This window comes from Lissotriton vulgaris, chromosome 5, assembly GCF_964263255.1.
Source record: "Lissotriton vulgaris chromosome 5, aLisVul1.2, whole genome shotgun sequence".
In the NCBI taxonomy this organism is placed as follows: domain Eukaryota; kingdom Metazoa; phylum Chordata; class Amphibia; order Caudata; family Salamandridae; genus Lissotriton; species Lissotriton vulgaris.
In genome coordinates, this window is record NC_141693.1 from 1,288,902,714 (window position 1) to 1,288,923,376 (window position 20,663).

The 20,663-nt window shown below is 40.9% G+C and overlaps 1 protein-coding gene across 2 annotated transcripts in view; it reads left to right on the forward strand.

Annotated features, from left to right (window-relative positions):
* Positions 1 to 20,663, forward strand: part of CACNA1S (calcium voltage-gated channel subunit alpha1 S) — a 548,608-nt gene that overhangs the window by 350,537 nt on the left and 177,408 nt on the right. For both annotated transcript variants that reach the window (XM_086923168.1, XM_086923169.1), the window contains exons 24-27: positions 9,473 to 9,619; positions 12,818 to 13,019; positions 17,464 to 17,622; positions 19,081 to 19,191. In XM_086923168.1, coding sequence (XP_086779294.1) covers positions 9,473 to 9,619; positions 12,818 to 13,019; positions 17,464 to 17,622; positions 19,081 to 19,191 — 619 coding nt within the window. The remainder of the gene's footprint in view (positions 1 to 9,472; positions 9,620 to 12,817; positions 13,020 to 17,463; positions 17,623 to 19,080; positions 19,192 to 20,663) is intronic.

Genomic DNA, 20,663 nt, shown 5'->3' on the forward strand with positions numbered 1-20,663 from the left:
TGGAAGGAGGCATAGATCTATAGATGGCAGAGTGGAAGGATGGTGCAGTGGATGGCATAGAAGATGAATTGATGGAATGGGAAAAGACTGATTGATGCATGCAAAAAAGAATGAATGTATGAATGTAGAGGTGAATTAGTGGATATCAGCAGGTAGATAGAAGTGTGCACTTGCTTTGTGCCATCAGAGCTTTATTTCAAAGGTGGGGGGTTCTTTAATTTTCTGGCCACTCCCTTGATCTGATGCCACAAGTAAGCCATTGATATATAACGCATGGGAACAGATCCGCAGGACATCTGCAATAGCTCAAGATTCTTTTTCAAGATTTGATTGAAAATGGATGGGCTTTCTGAATATCCTTGTGAAACTCTGCACCATTCTAAAACTGTCTGTCAGAATACAAAAGAGAATAAGAACTGCTGTCCTTGTGCAATGGAACGAAAAGGAAACCTGGCACAAGTCCACAACATTAAACCAATCTACAGTGCGTGGAATTCAGAAAAGGATGGTGGCTAGATTCTGCACCACAGGGCAACATGGAAAAACAATACTGTTAATGTTTTGAAGTTCTTGAACAATCAAATATTTACCATTAGGTTTCTGCAAACCCATGATTGGAGATTTATAAGGGCATTCAGCAAATCTCTTTTAGGATCCCTTTACTCAACATGTCTTCAATTACTGGTGTTGTTCTTAGGGGTGAACGGTAAACCCCGCTCCGCTGGTGAAGTTTTCAGAGTTTTGAAAAATATTCTGCCAACCGCTGGCAGAGCAGAGTTTATCGGTGTGCTCACGCCAACATACTTTTTCTGCTCTCTTTACCCGTTGTGAAAGTAGTAATAAACACAGGACTGGAGTACAGGGAATGAAAGGCAGGTCCTGTGGGGTGGGGACTAGTGGGTGTGCACTCAGAAAGGGGCAAGCTGTGGGAGCTCTTGGCATGCCATATTTGATAGGTAAGAGCCGGTTTCAGAGGCAGAACTGTGACCCAGGATTGGGTGATTGAACATGAGTTTGCCATTCATTGGTTGCCAGACTGTAAAATGTTTGCCCTGGCATAGTATACTATCTAGCTGCTGCATGCATCAGTCTTTCATCAGTGAGCAGGTTATAGACTCCGAGTGCTGAGATGCTTACTGAGTTACTCCCGATTCCTCAGACTAGTGACCTGATGCTGACTGTTCTTCAACCAAGAGAAGTGTATGCAGAACCGGGAGCTGCCAGGAACTCCTCTAGTGACAAACTGCTTCTAGGGTGGGACCAAATGATACTTGATACCTCACCTTCTCAGACATTTCCTCATGCTCCTGTCCTCGTGAGCCCTGCCCTGCATGTGCAAGTCTCTGGGGAGGCATGTGCTGAAAAAATAGGATACAAGCGCAGGCAAGGAGTGGGGCACTGAGCTTGGTACAATGCACCTTGGTGACTGGAGTGTTGCCCAGAACCATTTAGAACTGTAGCACTGCGTCAGGAATGCTGTCTGACTCCTAGAACATCAGATCCACTTCTCAGGTGGCATGGGGCACACGGATCTGATCATAGTGTCAACAATGAACAGCTGTGAAAAAGGTGAGCTGCCTACCTTACCCATCACAAAGTACACCTTTGCATGAACTCTATCACCTTCGACTGTTCAGATATATGGGATAGTAACTCTATAGGCACAATACACAACCATGCAATTATTTTTTTAAGAGGGCCGGGTGAGCATCAGCACATTAATCTGTGTTCTGCAGCCTCACATTTACATCTGCCTACAATCCATTCTCTGCCCGATTGCGGAACTCCGGGGAATCTCGCAGAGTTTTTCAGTAACTATGCGGAACTTCGTGGAGTTAAACTCCACAAGCTCCACCCAGGCCAAGTTATTCCTGTAACTGTCTCTTGGGTCATATTGTACGGTGTATATCGTGGATATACAGCATTTGGTTTCACTGTGACTCAAACAAGTTCTACATCTTTAATCAGTCAAATAGCTTTCCCTTTGAAGTCCTATACTTTCCCTGTGAAGTGCTATAAATCTGGGACTACAGTTTCTATATATCAGGAGGCAATTCTTCTTCTGTTCTTACTGGGAACAATCCTACAGCCTTTGCTTGTTGGGCCCTTTTCAATTCAACATCTTCATCATTTATTTGAAATTGGACACCCTCTGGTGTCAGTAAATAGTGCAATTTAACTTGCACAACAGGTCTTTCCATAATAGGTTTACAGGACTAGAATCACAAACAACGAACTGATGGTTTTCCTTCATCTAACCTATTTTTACAGGGACCTTTTCTAAAACTGGAACGGGTATCTCTTTATTTGTAACTCCTACAGCTTGGATTTTCTTTCCAGAGAGGGGTAGGTCCGGTACTTCTGCTGCTCTAACAGTGGAACTGGTAGCTCCGGTGTCAATCAAAAATGACACTTGGTGGCCATTAACGTGTCCTTCTATAAATGGTCCACTTTGCTCTACCTCCAAGGCTGCGCCAGGCAAACAGTCTTCCTTCCTCCCTCAGGCATTATCAGTGGCCCCCTCGGGCACTGTCGGTGGGAATTGTTGAAGCCAAAACTTTCCTTATCTAAATAGGGTAATGTTGAAATTAATTCTGATTCTGGTACTTAAATGAGCTTTGGTTTGCCTTGGGCATCTGATTCATATTAAATCTAGGAGTTTCCATATTCTGTGAGACCATTGGGGCTTGTGGAACCTGCCTCATTGAAATACCTTTCTGCATTGGTACTTGCCTTTGCTGAACATATGCATTCTTCATTTGATTTCCTCCTTGCATTTGACCATTTCTGCACATTTTATCTGGAATCAGCCTAGATTTCCTTGTCCAATGCCCAATTTTATTACAAAAATGACAAGGGTTCTCTTCAGTGTTGCAACATCCACACCAGACTTCGTATCTATCGGAACACTTCTACTGCTACAGTGTGAAGCACCAATTCCGTCTTGATTTCCTTAGTCTCCAAGCCAACCCTTTGCATCCTGCTCGGATTTCCTGCAAATGGTGGATTCTGCAAACCTTTCTTTGCCAACCTAGTTGGGCAAGCATGATCTTCTCTTTGTGCTTTTTCTGATTCATCTCTGTTCGTTGCTACATTATTTTACATACATCAAAATCTCATCTAACGGTTTGCTCTCCCAGCAAATCAAACTTGTTGGGATGTTCCTGTCCACTGTGTTGTTGAAATACCTGAAGCAATCGCTCATAGTAGTCATGCACTGATTCGTATGGCTCTTTTGAGGTTCTTTTTATCTTTACCCAATCAGTATGTATTGAAGTAACTTTTCATTTCAGAAATGAAATCACATTATAATAATTGATTATAACAGGAAATGGTGCATTAGTACGGGCATCTCTCATTGGTTCTGCATGTGGCCATTGTACAGCAATTCTACAAGCTGTCCACAAATCACTCTGCACTACAATATCAAAGAATGTATTATAGTCAGTCCATAGCGCATTCAAAATTTTGACAAATCAGTCAACTTAGGTATGCCACTGTACATGCTTCTCTCTCAACTTTGGAAAATTATTTGTAAATGTTGTAAGATCACCTCTGCTCCAAGGGTACATGAACGTACCCTCCACCTGGTATTTCTCTCAAAGGAAAAGCTGAGACTCCTCCTTCATCTAGGGAACTTGATGATGTCTTATTATTTGCTTCATCTTGCTCTAATTGATTCTGTATCTTCTCATTCTTCTGTTCCCATTTTCTCTCTAATTTCTCACCATCACTCCATTTATGAATGCATTTTACTAGTTCAGTAATGTGTAATCGCATTACTGAAGAACGCATTGTCTCACTAGCTTTATCATCCAATGGTACCCTGATACGTTTATGCAATGGGACACTTTTTAAAAGATTGACTCTATATTTTCTGGCTTATTTATCATAAGTTTATCATAAGTAACTTCTGCACATCTAGTAATGTCTTTGCTCAAATATATCCGCTCTTTTCTTTGCTACTGATTCACATGCTCAAGACCTAAACATCCTCTGCTTATTTCTTTTAGCTCTACTTTTAATCTCAAAACATTTAGCCGTCTTTCTTTCACTGTCTAGTCGGCAAGGGGAACCTGATTTTCTGTGTTTCCTGCTTTTTTATTGTTTGCAGTTTCTGAAAACCATTTGGAAAAAATCCCATCCTGAAATAGGTTAGTCTCACCCTGTGGTATTGGGGCCATAAAGCCAAACCTTCTCCCTTCCGTCAATGATTGAACAGTTTGTGCTGGTACCCAAGCAACAATTTGTGAATTCTGCGATATCGGAATAAACCCTGCCCCAGGCATTCATGCAGCATTTCTTGGAATTACAGCATCTGGAACAATATTGATTGGAGCAGCTGTTTTGGAATCTCCAATGGCTGTACTTTTATAACCATAGTACTAGGTGCTGGTACAGTTACAAAGGGAAACAGCCTTTACAGCAGTGGTTTGAACCATGCTATGCCTTAACAATGCCGTTCAAACCACAAATTAACGTATTTACAACACATTGCTTTACCTTGAGTGAGTTGTTGGACTGATGTTAGACTTTATGTCCGACACATTCCCTATTCTTTCACAGACTGAAGTTGGAATAATAAATTATACTATTCCAGAGTCCAGCACTTTCACTAAGGCATGTCATTGGAACGACTTGCTTGGTAAAATAATGTGTTGTAAACATGAATTTGTGGTTCTGACCGCGTTGTTAAGGAGCGTGTGATAAATGCCTGCATGGTTCCGACATACAGCCAGTAACAATAGAGGTGGTAACACCTGGGGGTATCCCTGTAGGAACTTTCTCAACTCAGTCAGGCACCACATTAGATGTAACACGTTGTACATTAGGCTGTGTCATCTGTAATGGTCTTTTGGTCTGAATCACATTTGAGTCAACAGGAGCTTCAGCCATTGTCGCATTATATGTCAAAACACCTTCAGTGTCTGTTACCTGGGCCGCATAAGGTGTTGTACACGTGGTTAACTGCATTCAAAATGTCATCCCCTGAATCACTATCGAAATCTGATTTCCTTCCATCTTTTTCATCTTTATTTCCCTTTGCTTTATTATTTTTTTACTTCTCAGGTTTTTTACTAGTAATAGCCTGGTACTGTCTAGTCCCCTAAACTATGGCTTTCTTTCCACCTCTGTTGACCATCTGCTTAAATACGCACTGCTCTTGTAGTTCTATTCTGGTTTTCCTCTCTTTCCTCATTATGTGATGTTTTCTCCCAAGCATTTAATGCTTTGTACTGTGTGGGTCTATGTGGTGGCTTCACTTCATTTAGCTTTTCTCCCAATCTATCAATGATTTTCAATTCAAATGTACCATATCTCGGAAAACTCAAAGGATCCTATTTTCTGTGACCTTTCACCATTGATGAAGCCACAAACATGTATGCAACCCCATATTCTGGCATTATACATTAAAATGCTTTAATTTGTTTTTACATAATATACTTTATTACATTTCTCAGAAAGAGACCTCCATCACCAATGCTTTGGCTTTATTCTAATGGTGGGCATGTCCACCAAATATGTGGAACCCAAAATAAAATACATCCTTAAATTTACCTGTGGAAACATTATGTTCATAAGTACAATCATTGGAGACCAGGAGGCCTAAAAATGTAAGGTTACTCTTAGCTGCATGTTCCACTCGGAAACACTGACTATTAAAAAAGTGGAGAGTTACACCTAGGTGAAGGAGTAAATAGGCACATAAGTAAACATGCACATACATAATTTTTTACATAACGCAAACTCAACTGGAAAGTAGTGAAGCAAGTTACATGAGCAGCAGTTGCATTGCACATGGATAAATACGTTACGTTGTTGAGCCATCACCAAGACTCAAACCTTGTTCCCAAGTTTAAAAGTTGGCATCTCTGCCCATTAAGTCTTATCCTCTCCCTCGCACATTTACCTTTGAGAAGCAGACCCAATAAGTTTAGGAGACAACCAATACACTAGAATGGAGCTCTGCAGTAAAACTAATCTGGCCATTCTGCCTAGTTCTCGCATTGTTCTAATGCAGAAAGCAAATAAATCCTGTGTTATAACATCTGAATCCCTAATGTTATACAAGCCTTCCTTTCTTCCCTCACCAGTATAAGCTCCAAGAATATATGCATAAACATGTTGCAATATTCTTAAATCAAAAAGTTTTTACAAGTATTTAGTGCTCTAGTTCTACATTAGCCACATGCAGCCTACTGGAGCTGAGTCTGGCCGCTGCCCAGCCCTTCCATGCTGCACGTGACCAAAGACTGCCTGTATGCTAGCACCTTTGGCCACCGCTCCTTATGCACAGCAAAAGGCCTTGCATAAAAAGAGTTAGCTGTTCATGGTTGGTTGGTTGCAGTGAACTGTTACATTTAGTATATAATTAAAAAAAATACTGAAAAAACAAAGGCTTAAGTGAAGTTCTGATTAGCTTTGGTAAAAACGCATTACTACATGTTTTAAAAAATGTAGAAGTTCACTTAAAACATACACGGTTAAAGTGCAGTTATGGTTACAACTTAAAACAGAAAACCTGTGAAATTTGCAAGTTGTGGTTAGGAACACAACACAATCGATAACTCTCACAGCAGCTATGCAAACCATAACTTGCACACCAAATGCAATGCTAATGACCTCACACTATTTATACCAAATATAAAAGCAAAATGAAGTTAAACAATATCACATACACTAACCAGTAAACGGTACTATATTCTTAGTCACCTCTGTCAAGATAGTAAGAGTAATGTGATATATAATTTCAGATGTATGATGGTTTACTACAATTGTACTTGCATCTGTTTCATTAACAGTGAGGTCATTATACATTAAAATGCTTTAATTTGTTTTTACATAATATACTTTATTACATTTCTCAGAAAGAGACCTCCATCGCCAATACAGAGGCTTTATTCTCATGGTGGACATGTCCACCAAATATGTGGAAGCCAAAATAAAATACATCCTTAAATGTACCTGTGGAAACTTTATGTTCATAAGTGCAATCATTGGAGACCAGGAGGCCTAAAAATGTAAGGTTACTCCTAGCTGCTTGTTTCACTTGGAAACGCTGACTATCAAAAAAGAGGAGAGTTACACCTAGGTGTAGGAGTAAATATGCACATAAGTAAATCTGCACATGTATCATTTTTTACATAACGTAAACTCAACTGGAAAGTAGTGGAGCATGTTACATGAGCAGCAGCTGCATTGCACATGGATAAATACATTATAATTTTTTTTAGGCACGGTGTGGTTTATGTGACTTGCCCAGAATCACACGTTGTTGAGCCATCACCAAGACTCAAACCTTGTTCCCAAGTTTAAAGGTTGGCATCTCTGCCCATGTAGTCTTCTCCTCTCCCTCACACTTTGAGAATCAGACCCAATAAGTTTAGAAGACAACCAATACAATAGAATGTAGCTCTGCAGTAAAACTAATCTGGCCTTTCTGCCTAGTTCTAGCATTGTTCTAATGCAGAAAGCAAGCAAATCCTGTGTTATAACATCTGAATCCCTAATGTAATACAAGCCTTTCTTTCTTCCCTCACCAATATAAGCTCTGAGAATAGATACATAAACATGTTGAAATGACTTGTGGCCACATGCTGGAAGGATGACCAGGAGCAGCATTCATAGTTCATTCGTTTATTCCTCACGTAGTCATTTCATCACAAGAACAAGTATATGGATAAAATCACCAGGAATCTGGTATAATTTGGCTCACCATCTACATTCAACTGATTTTCCAACTATAACATATAGAACACTCATTGAATAAGAGACAGCTAGGGGCCGATTAGGATGGCGGTGAGACCGCCACTGACAGACCATCGGTGGTGGTCTCACTGCCATCCTAAACAATATCCCCGCCCGCCACATTAAGATGGCGGGCAGTGCGTTGGCTGTCAGAAAGACCGACTGCCACGCATCCGACGGGCTTCTTGAGCCCACCGGTGCATCGGCGGGAATTGTATTCCCTACAATGTTGGCGGTGTCTGGCAGGCACCACCATCGGGATTACAATGTCCCTTTCTGCCTGCCTTTGAAAAGGCAGGCGGAAAGTGACTTTGGGGGCCCGTAGCGGGCCCCCCTTGTCACCTGCACCCAGATATGGGTGCCCCTCTATGTATCCCTGCACTATGAGGGAGGCACCACATGGTACCTGTCACATAGTGCAGCGATACATGCAGTAGCACACGCCACAATGCAAAATATAGGCATTGCGACTGCCGTGGTGGCGGCTCATTGTAATGCCTATGTCGGGACCGCCGACAGACTGTTGGGTGGGCCGGTTTCTGATTTTATCCCCAGACGTCCTAATCAGCCCCATAAACACCATGGGTGGCCAACAACATGCAAGAGGTCACAAACATTGCTGCCTTGTTCGAGATAGAATGTATTTATTTACTGCTAAAAGATTCATTTATTTGAAAAAGTTATTGATTTGTACAAAAGGTATAAAACAATGGCAAATATGTGACAGACTAGCTATATGAAAACCAGGCTGTCATATCTACATAACCATCATAATTGTAATTGGTTGGCAAAATAACGATAACGAATAAGAAATAGGAAGATGAGGCAGTAAACCTGTTGGTTACATAGTCAAGCCTTTCTTCTGGTACTGTTTCAAACATGACTACAGTCATAACTCAGTACTATGGTTCACCTCTGCATACAAATGTGTCATAAGTGCAAAACTTTCTCTTGCTATTTCTTGTTTTACATTGCTGTCCAGCAATGTTTCTTCCTTTGAGTTGCTATTTGTGCGCGTTGCATGGATATTGATGGACTGTAATCTTAGATGACTTCAGAGCACCAAGCTGATCAAAAGATCGACTTTAACTTCTTGAGATACAAAAATAGACCTTATTAAATTAGAGGAGCAGGGGTAGGAAGGTTAGTTGGAAATAAAACCATGTGTACTGAAGGTATAGTGACCATTCTACTTCAATATATAGAAAACATATTTGAAATAATATTGACTCCATGAGGCCTATCATTCAATCAATGCTAGGTAGGAATACTGAGCTTTTTCGTTCCTCCTATATATATAATATCTTGAAAACTCACATCTACAACCTTTTCATGAGTGGATAGCACAAATGTATGGACCACTCATTCATCTGGGTTTCAGCCTATACTCGCTGCAATCTTTGGGAGCTTCCTGGTGCTTTACTGGTGGGAAATTGGATCACCATACTCATGCAAGTTTCTAAAGAAGGTACAATGCAAATAATGTTCCAAATTCTGTGTTTGTAATTTTTTAAAGATTAAAAGATGACATGAATGGCAAATATATATGTTCACTGAGCACAGTGAGGTTTTCTCTTTGGCCGGTCCTTCATAAGTATAAATGTTGCACTTTAGCTCAGCTGAATTGCTTCATGCAAAGGAAATGTAATCACCTTCATAACTTGCTAAAATAATGATAGCTATGCATGATGGCTGTCTGATCCCTTTTTTATTTCAATTTCAGAGGGGAGTTTATCGTCTATAAGGATGGTGACCCAACCCAAGTAGAGGTACACGAGAGACAATGGGTGCACAATAAATTCCACTTTGACAACGTACTTTCGGCTATGATGTCACTCTTTACAATGTCCACATTTGAAGGCTGGCCCCAGTGAGTATAAACTTGTGTACATGATAAGTATGCAGCAGATGGGTGGATGTCAAGCTTAATAGGAGAAAGATGCACATAGTAAGCCAAGTTTATGCGAAGAACAGAAATATGTTCAAGCTGGAGTAGTAAAATATGTATCTAGATAGCTGAAAATCCAGTCAGCTTAGGGTGACAGGATGTAATGGTATCTCTCAAATGCAAAGAGAACATACTTTTTTCCTTCAGAAGGGTATTCTTCCTGATTAATTATTTCAGCATTTTGTTGAGAAAGGTTTGTTGAGAATATGTGGAGTAACAAGTTACCAATTTATTTTGAGAGTAAGTATATATTTTACTATAATAATGATGTTTAAAATATTTCTTATTAAATTGTAGTGTTTAATATTCTTTTAGAGTGTTTATATATTGTATTTCATATTGTGTTCATATTCATTTTTAATTTAGAAATATGTGTCAAATTATAGCTTTTTAATATTAGAACATATTATAATTAAGGCTTCCTGTTTTAATGGCCCCATAAAGATTAGAAACCTTTTACAGCAGAAGTAAGTCGGACAAGCCCGTCCAAGTGGGCCTTCCAATAAAGAGAAAAGTGTACGTCACTGTAAGCTCTTTTCCAATGGCTGGCCACCGTTTAGCATGAACGGTGACGCCAGCTAATGGAAAAGAGGGGCAGGGCTTAAAGCCCGCTAGTGAATCTCACCTGATATCACTAAATCTCGTCAGAGAGACTGCGCATGTGCGCAGTCTTACGATAGGCTTCGGCCTAAAAAACACAGTAAGTCTCCTGGGCCATTAAATTGATGACCCCCTGAAGAGTTTACCATATTATTTAAAGCACTCTGAGTTGGAGCTGTGTGCTCTTCAGCTGGAGTGCAGAGCCCCTTCAAGGTTAGTTCCATGTTAAAACAGACTCATACACATGTTTGATGTATATATTGAAAATGCTGTCATAAAAATGTAATGAGACAATCACTGTTTAACATTGCAATGTGTGAAATTCCAACATATATATTTGATTATAGTTATTAGTGGTTTTTGACAAAGCCAATAGGTCTACTTTATAAATGTTGATGTGCTGATCTCTTCAGAAAGCTAATAGGCACACTGATTTTTGTATTTTGACCCTTTGACAAAGTCAGTAGGTCTTTGTTACTTAAAATGACACCCTTTACATTGTTAGATCACATAGTCAGTAGCAGCAGCAGCTGGGAGATGGTGCAGACGGGGCTGGGTGTAGGGCTTGGCTGCAGGCAATGGACATCTTACTTTCAGTTTAAAAAAAGCATGGAAATTCACTAAAAATACAAAGGTTAAAATGAAGTTATGGTTAGGATTTGTATTTATCTTATTCTAAATTTACAAAAAACGTACAAACTCACAAAAACAAACAATGGTTAAAAGGACTGTCTTGTGAGGTGAAAATGTCAGTTAAACCATACGATTTTAAGTGAACAAAACCAGTTTAATTCACCTGTTATAGTTATCTCAAGCAACTATAACTCACTCCCTTGACTTGCACTGCTAAGGACCTCACTTATTACATCACACATGACATGTTCTGTGACGGGAAACAGAGTTTACAATGCTGTTATTACATTGCAGTACTATTACAACATAGTCGTTACAACGACCACATTGTTCTTACGCGATGCATTTACATTGCAAGTCATTACAACGACTTGCTGTAGGGGAAGCTGAGGTATTGGAAATAGATTCTAACACCTTCCCCACTGTTGTGCAAACTGGAGTAGGAATAGTAAATAATACTTTTCCTAAATCCAGCGCGCCCCCTACTGCAAGTCGTTGTATTGACTTGCGATTTAAATGCATCAAGTACTAACAACATAGGGCCTCATTTATGAGGCCTTGCATCAGTTTTGCGCTGCTGATGCGTCACTTTTTGTGGCGCATCTGCGGCGTAAAACATGCGCCTTGTTGCGCCATATTTAAAAAGTGACGCTGTTAGGTAGATGCGTCACCTTTTAAACCCCTGCGCCACATTATACCTGCGTCAGGTATAATGTATGCTGAGGGGGGCGTTCCCCCGCAAAAAGCCTCGTAATAGTGACGCAGTGAAATCTATGAGATTTCACTGCGTCACTTTTAGGACGCTGTTGCGTCAAAATCTTGTGCCTGCCTCACAGCAGGCGTAAGACTGACGCAAGCCCTTTCACATGGGGCTTTCCCCATGTGAAAGGACGCATTGCTGGAGTTGCGTCACTTTTGTGACACACTCCAGCAATGCGTCACTTTTGCGCTTCCAGATACGTCAGTAATACTGACGTATCTGTAACTCCTTGCGACATGATGCGTCATACATTAAATATGACGCATCATTGGTGTCGAAAGGAGTGCGCAGTGAAAAGTGACGCATCGCTGTTTTCACGCAGCGATGCGTCACTTTTCATAAATGAGGCCCATAGTAGTTGTGGCAACCGCTTTCTAAAAGCACACGATGTAATAGATCGCGTTGTGATGTACTATATTATCTGTGACATCTTTGATAACAATGCTGCAACTTCTGAAATGACATCATGGATGACAACACTGTCCATGGCGGGCATGAGTTATAGTAACCATCCAGAAGTGAGAGAACAGGCATGTATTCATCAACAGATGTGGGAAATCGAGTATATCTAGCTTGGGGTGAGTAAACTGTGGTGATTTCAGCAGAAGGTGATTGATAATGAATGTGCTATCAAGGCATTAAAAAGCACACTTACACCAATCTGTTGGTCAGATAGTAGGTATGTATCTACTCAAGGGTGAAATATCATGCATTTATATGGGTTTGAATGAGACGAAGACAATTATCCAGCCAGGGAGGGAAAGGGAGGAGTATATTTAGCCATAGAAGAGAAAGCATACATTTACCTAGACATCGAGGGGATAGTATTGGTTTATTTAAGAAGACAGAAATAGATCCAGCAAAGGGTGAGAGGGCAGAACTATCTTTACTAGACAGAAGAGTGAGAAGTGAGAGGTCAGGAAAGAAACTTCTGGGTGGCATCTAGGCAACCATGATACAGCAGTAGATGACTGATTAAAAATGAAGGAATACTGAATAAGCCACTGCATTACAATTTAGGAACAGTGTTCCCACATTCAGCAGTTTTCTCCAGGAAGATTCACCCTTTAAACACTACAACATTCTGGAGAAATGACAGAATTCTCACGTCTACATTTTACTTGCAGGATATTGTACAAGGCTATTGATTCTCACACAGAAGACATGGGCCCCATCTATAACTACAGAGTGGAGATGGCGATCTTCTTCATCATCTACATTATTCTTATTGCATTCTTCATGATGAACATATTTGTAGGCTTTGTCATCGTCACTTTCCAGGAGCAGGGAGAGCAGGAGTACAAGAACTGCGAGCTGGACAAGAATCAGGTAAGGACTATCACAAAACCTTCTGAGCTCACGAAATGAGCTGCGCGTTAAGGACAGCACGTTAAGCAAGCATCATAGAGGAACATTTAAAATTTACTTCAAAAACCATTTTGTGAAAAATGGACAAGTGACAGAGAGAAGATATATATGTCATAAACAATCTTGGGGAATACTTCACTATCCTAAAATAAAATGTTCATTTGGTTGGATTCATTTACTTTGCATCTCTCTCAGTTTTCAGTTATTGCCCACTCATAAGATAAATCCTGTACTTTTCCTTGTTCAGAGTCGGCCCACTTTTCCCAGAATATTTTAATAAGTTAAAATGGTCCTAGGCTCCATTTACAAGAGAATGTTATCTTAAAATACACATTTTTCCATTTTATATCAGCATTTTCCTATGAAAAACGTAATATACATACTATATTTTAAATTGAAATGTTCCAGTTGGTGTAATGATATGCTTACCTTTATAGACTTTGGTTTAACTTCAACCAAAATATGTGGTAATATCAGAAATACTGATTGTGGTACCGCAGTTCCTGGAATTTTAGAATTTCAAAAAGAACACCATTGAACACTAAAATTGGCATAAAATATTTTTTGAATGCTATAAAAAGACAGGTTAACCACTAAATGTAGTATTCAACTTCGGTAAGGGCTTTCCCACCTTAAAGCCAATGCTTGTGTGCTCTCTTTGATGTAAGCTTTCTGGCATGTGGCAAGCTACTTAAGTTTCAGTTTGGATTCTCCTTTCTCACCTACTCCAATCTTCACACAGACTGCACAAAGTTAAAGCTCTGAAGGTGTCTACAAGTAAAAGATTTTGCTTCGTTTTTAGGCCTACTTTCCGACTTCATTTAACATATATTCACAGTCAGTAACGGAGGATTCCACAAACGTTTCTGTCAGATAAACTGCTGTTTTTACTTCTTCTGTAGTACGTGTACACCTCACTCACTTTGAATCAGTAGGTGGCAAGCAACTGCATTGCTCTTTGTAAAGGCAAATCTCATTACTACTGCAGGTCATTCTCATTCTGCTTCAGACTCCTTCTCTGTATTGCACTAGGATACCAGAATCATGGTTTGTGTCTGATTCTGGGCCACTACTTTGTCTTTTGGACTTGTGAGTATGCCAAATATTGTGCCATTGACAAAGATGTAGGGTTTCTAAAAGTGGACCTTACTTATATTGGCCAGAGAAGGATGAAATGGCACCAAATACTGCCTATGGTGGAAAACATTTTGAATTGTGAGCATCACAATGTCATGATTGTGCACTGTGGAGGAAATGATGTGGGCACAGTGACAGGGGTAGCTCTCTCAAGTCAAATGAAGGAAACCTTGTGGAAGGTAATTAATCTCTTGCCCCGCACTGCCTGTGTCTATTCCAACTAATGCCAAAGGCAAAATAATCAGTGGTCCAATCAGTTTTTTCCAAACACTGAGAAATCTTTGAAGCTTGTTAATAAGGTGATTTTGCCATTTCTCCGATACTACGGCATGAGCTCCACATACCACAGTAACAAATACTTTTGCATGACTAGTATATTCAGAAGGGATGGAGTGCATGCCAGAGCAGAAGAATTTTCCTACAGAACATAAAGGAATGTATCTAGTTTTACCTATAAGCGTGTACAAAACACAATTAACACAGAGGCTCTTGTCAGATCTTTCCCATTTTCTCTGTTATGTGTTAGTTCCACTTAAATCTACTTTGTATGCATTTTTTGGTAAATGTTGTCCATTTTATTGAAGTAATGTCCTTCCTGGTACCCTGGAGGTATAATGGTACCTACATTACTCAAAAGAAAAATAAATGAGTCACACTCCTGACTAAGTAGCTGGGGACAAGGCCTAACCTATTAGCAGGCCTTGCACCCAATCCCACACACTCAACTCCCCCTCAGTCACCAATCCGCTACCCTTTATGTACCCCCTGCAGTGCACAGCAGGAGATTCGCACCGGATGCACACCCACAGGTGGCCAACTCCCCCTTCTCAGGGTCTTCACCATTGCAAAGCTGAGGATTGGCCATACAGCCTGATGTTTACCCAATACATCTGGGTGACCTACACCACTCTGCACACAACCTTTGTTTAGTGGTCAGAGAACAGGCCCTGCTCACAACCCCTGCAGGTAGCCAACCCCTGCTGTGCTTGGCCTATGGCCCCTCTACGGGTGGTCACCCCACTGTTCACACCCACATGCACAGAGGTGGGGGTTAGCCGCTTTTCCTTGCCTCTGGCTTCCCCCTACATGTGGCCTTCCTTCCCCCACACTTGCCAGTGGTCTTTGCCCCTGCACAGCTGCGGAAAAGGCTGCTGTGCCTGGCCAGAGCGCTGTGCTCAACCCTCCGCTGCATAAGGCCAGTGAGAAAAAGCTCCCTCAGCCCATTAGAGAGCCCTGTTTTTTTTTAACTATATCAATGGACTCTTGTGGTACCAACTATCCAGATATACCTATTTTTAACCCCTTCATGGCCACAATGAATACCATTTTAAACACACATTTCTCAAACAGCATTTAATGAAATCTGGATAACGTTTAAACCTTCTGCCAAATTTGGTGTAATTCTATTCAGCCTATTTTATGGTAGCTGCAACATAATTCTCTTACAGGGATTAGCATGAGAAATCAATGTTTTTGGGATCTCCACCTTTTTCTTTGACCCCACTTGATTGGGCACCCTAAATTTTCCTTGGAGGAGCTGAAGTGGACGAACTTAAGTTTTAGAAAGTTTCATGAAGATTTATCAGACAGCACCAAAGTTAGTAGCGAAGCAAAAAACACTCTTCCTATGGAAGCTCTGACCTAACTATAACTACACAGTGGCAATGTATATGTAGGTAAGCCATCGTATTGAATGTTTTCGAGTGGTTGCAGAACTTAGAATTCACAGGCAAGAGGTCTATCTGAAAACTATTTCCCATAATGGACAGCCACTGAATTGATTTGCAGGATATTTTAGCTTCCCTACACAAATACAAAAGATAAGCACAGTTTTTCATCTTTCTTTCAGTGGTGGAAATAAACCCCAAAAAATAAAAATGATTTCACAATGACAGTGCTGCTCTTAGACCATTAATAAGCACACTTGACAAACTCATCCTTGTAGGCCAATCCTTGATGCAAGCATCTACTAGTGAATCCTTCCCGGTGTCTGAAAATAAAACATTGTAAATGCAGAACCCTGTCAGCAAACAGTTACACTGTCCCACTCTGCAATTTATTTTCTTTGTTTATATGTGTTAAACCTACTCTATAAATTCAATCTACTACAAAAGAAATAGAAAAAATATGTGGCAAGGTTGTTCTGTTGCGCTGACACTAAAGTACCATTTAGTCACTCTCAACTCATATCTAGTGCTCTAGGGAAAGAGGAGTGGCCACTATCACTCCCAATTTCTGAGGAGGAAATTCCTCAAATGTAAGTTACACAATTAACCCTGAGCAGCTCATATATCAAACATTTCAGTACATATTGTAATAATCCTTCTTCTTCTTTAATTCTTTCTTCATTTGGTATTCCCAGAATTTCTGGAGCAATTTTAATACATCCACTAGCCATGTTGATTTCTCTCTCTTATGGCCAGCATTCATCATCGATGCCAGTGATCGATTGAGTTAATTTTAAACAGATTTTGAGACGGCAGATGTCTCCAATGTTGCCAATCTCGGCGTTGAAAGAAAATCTAAACTGTTGCAATTCTTTTGACAGCAGAGCAGTAATCCAAATTGGCTATTTGAATCACATGAACTAGATTTCCCGTTTGCATTTTGTGTGTGCAACTTAATATATATACATATATATATATATATATATATATATATATATATATATATATATATATATATATATATATATATATATATATATATATATATATATATATATATATTGTGTGGAATCCTGAAATAAATATAAGATAACATCTACAAAAAATAGTGTTGTATTATCAGTATCTGTCCATCAGTGTGTCCCATTACCAGCCACTGAGTTTGTCTGATTGGCTGGATGCCAGAGCTGGATGGAAGTGACAATCAAAAAGTTGTGACTGCAAACCTGGCGGCCTTTGATTGTGAACACCACCATTTATCCTTAATGCTAATAAGGTAATTTTTAGGATTAGCAAACATTGCTTACTTTCTATTTTCACCAGCTTGTATTTGGTAATCAGGAGTTTACTTTCTTAAAGCACTATCTCTCATTTAATTTTCTCTCTACTCATCCACCCAATGTTGGTCTTATCCTTCAGCATGACGTGTTATTTCCATGATACATAGTAATGGCTTGCATCATGGTTTAGTAATGAAGTGGATGACGTATGGTTTCAGAACTGGTCGATGCTTCGGATAGCTGTGAATTGACTTCTTTGGTGATCTACTAACTAACCGAGGAATTAACATGGATATTTGTTTCTGTACTCTCTTTCTTCAGCGCCAATGCGTACAGTATGCACTGAAAGCGCGGCCTCTGCGGCGCTACATTCCCAAGAATCCGCATCAGTACAAGGTCTGGTACTTAGTCACGTCGTCCTACTTTGAGTATCTCATGTTTGCCTTGATCATGATGAACACCATCTGCCTAGCTATGCAGGTAAGGAATCCGAAACTGCAAGAATGATTTCCACTAAAGCTGCTGACACCATGAGTAAATAAAAATGCAAACACAAACTCACTGCCATAACAAACGTTTCTGCTGTGTGGTGCAGCCATGTAGATCCAGGGTCCCCCCTTTGCATGGGCGGCAACTAAGAGCTTCTGACCTGGTCCGGGGGTGAGCCCTCGAAGTATTTTGCAAGGGGGATGGGGGAGCACTCAAGTTTTGTTATGCCACTGTACAAACTGTGATCAAGCTCACCACCCAGGATGCTTGCATAATTCCTCAGTATCATGCTAACAACCTAATGTCACAGCCAGATCAGGAAAGGGCCACAGATCAAAAGATCTAAAGATGACCAGTTTAGATCCCAGACTGGGGTAGTACCCAAATTCCAGATTCCAGATTCAAGCTAGTAGTTGGGCTAAGTTCATATCCTGGTGGGTCTGGGCCGAAGACAGTGCCCCACATTTCTCCTCCTTAAATGCTGAGCTCTTTTTCTGGAAGAAAGTGAGATGTAAGTATGGATAGGACCCTGACTCTGAAGTAGTTGCAGCCCAGTCAGAGAAAGAGAGAGTAAAGTTTATTTGCGTAACATAGACCATTAGGTCCTGCAGCATTGCCTCACCCCTCACAATGACTTGCACTGCCCCCGGTTCAGAGAGGAACCAATCTACAGGGACCAGGAGATAGACTAGGCTGAAAAGCCCGGAGTAAGTAATTACACAGATGCCTCGTGTCAAACTGGTCCCACTATCCTAAATTATTGTGCAGATGCAGACGTCACTGGGTCTTGTGCGTGTTTTCCATTTAGATGTATACATATGTTATTACCTGAGATTAGTTCTTGAAGGCATGGATGGGTCCCGGCCCACGGAAAGAGCTTCCCTTTTTGTTTTAGAACTGTACCCCCATGCTTGTATATTTCCCCAAAAAGATATATTTATCACACGGGTTGCGGCACACTGCCATCACCCACCCTCAGACATGGGAATCCCGCTCATCATCCCGCTCACATTGCATACTGCTCCACATGTGGTGCCACGTATGGGGACAAGGGACTGCTCGCTCCCTGGTGGTCCTTGCTCTACTTAAGGGGTCAGGATTCCACAAAGGACTACACATCATTTCTCTCTGTTTGGACATAGTGGCCGCACACTAAGATATAAGCTACACACATGAAACAGCAACTTGACATGAGCGACAATAGCATAGGGACTGCTTGATTTGGATAAAAAACAAATTACAGACAAACAGTGACTCTCAGAACTGCCCCTGCCACTCACAGAACAAGATGATTGAAAGCAATTGTAAAACTGGTGCATGAGGATTCCTTCGACAGCTTTGTGGCATAGGTTAACCAACCCTCTGTGTCCACTGCAAGCCTTTGGTGTGGACATTCACATCCATGATGTCTCTTCACGTAAGCCCTTTTTTCTCCTCCCTTCCTTGCAGCACTATGGCCAGTCTCCCGAGGTCGACCACATCTCTGATATCCTGAATGTAGTATTCACTGTTCTCTTCACTGTGGAAATGGTGCTGAAGCTCACAGCTTTTAAAGCCAAGGTGAGTCCTCGAATCTGAAAGAGTCAAGTGTGGTTGACGCGTGCAGTAGGAGCTGAGAAGTGAGCAATCCCTGGCTCTGCCACTAGAGGTGCTCACTTCCTCAATGGTAACATTTCTATTGGTGCTATAGCATTGATGCAGCGCACACGTATAAACAGATGTTGGTCTCTATGGTAATGTTGCGCCCTTCAGAGAACCCAGTTTTAAATCTGGATGTGCCCGAAGTTGTTATTTATTAATATGGGGGGAAGGGTTGAGGGAAGTGGTCTAGTTCTTGCGCCTCTTGGTAGTCATTTCAAAGTGCTAAGTTGGAAAAACTGCACGTCTAACAACATGCGGCGGCAGCCCCTTGGCAAGGAAGCTGCACGTTTCATTCCACGAATCTTGGATGGGTTATGCTGATGACAGCATTTGTATTGTGGTTAGGGCGACTTTTGAATCCAGGATTCCGGGAGCATTTCAAACTGCAGAGGTCAAAATGATTTTATCCCAAGAAACCATGTCAGTCCAATTAGATCACCTATTGCCAGGATGTTCATTTCTCAAACAACGTGTACAAGTCATTAGCACAGGCTGCTATCGAGCCAAATGTATGCACGCTTAGCATACATACTGTCATAAATAAAATGCTCTGCTCGTATTTTTTAAGAGGTAATGATGTTTTGTGCTACCACTTACTCTTAAAAATATATGTCACTTACCCTTAGGCAATGTTTTTCGTTTGCTCGGTGATAGTGAAAAGTGCACGTTCTAACTGAATTGTTGTAAATTACATGACATGTACACCCTCTGCATTACATCCACAGTGCAAAGGGTGTAGAGGTCACATCTTTGCACTGTGGGCCAGGAACAGCCCCGGTGCTCACCCCAGGTTTTGCCATGGGTCACAAGTTCGGTTGTATTGAGGCACTAAAACTGGGGTAAATTGTGGTTTTAAGTCACATTTTAACATATAAAGGGTATTCTGGGTAGGAATAAGTGGTGAGATCCATGAATGTCACATCCCCATGGATTCCACTGAATCGCTAGTTTTCAAAAATGCCAAGTGGTTGTAGGGTTCCCTGATTACCTGTTGACCCAGGGCCCAACCACTGCTGCCACTTTCTTAGGATTTTACTGAGATCTTGTTCTCTTCCTAATCACTCTTTGCCTGGTTACTGTTTGATCGAGTGAAGTGTGGATATGGAAATTTGGTCTTTTGCTGTTTGGAACATGTCTGGTGCATACATGTGCATAATGTGTGACTTTTGTAGCCATCATGTGACATTGTATATGATTATGTGTAGGAAAATGTAATGAGATCCACGCAAGCCACACCACCCTGCATTGCCTGCATCTATAGTTTATTAAAAAGGAATCAGCCTTGTGTTTCCCTGGGTGCTGCCCAACCCCGGGCCCCATTGTTGAAGCACACACATGCGGGATACTTTATTTTTTGAGGTTAGGTGGGGATGCTGGATGACCAGACTCTT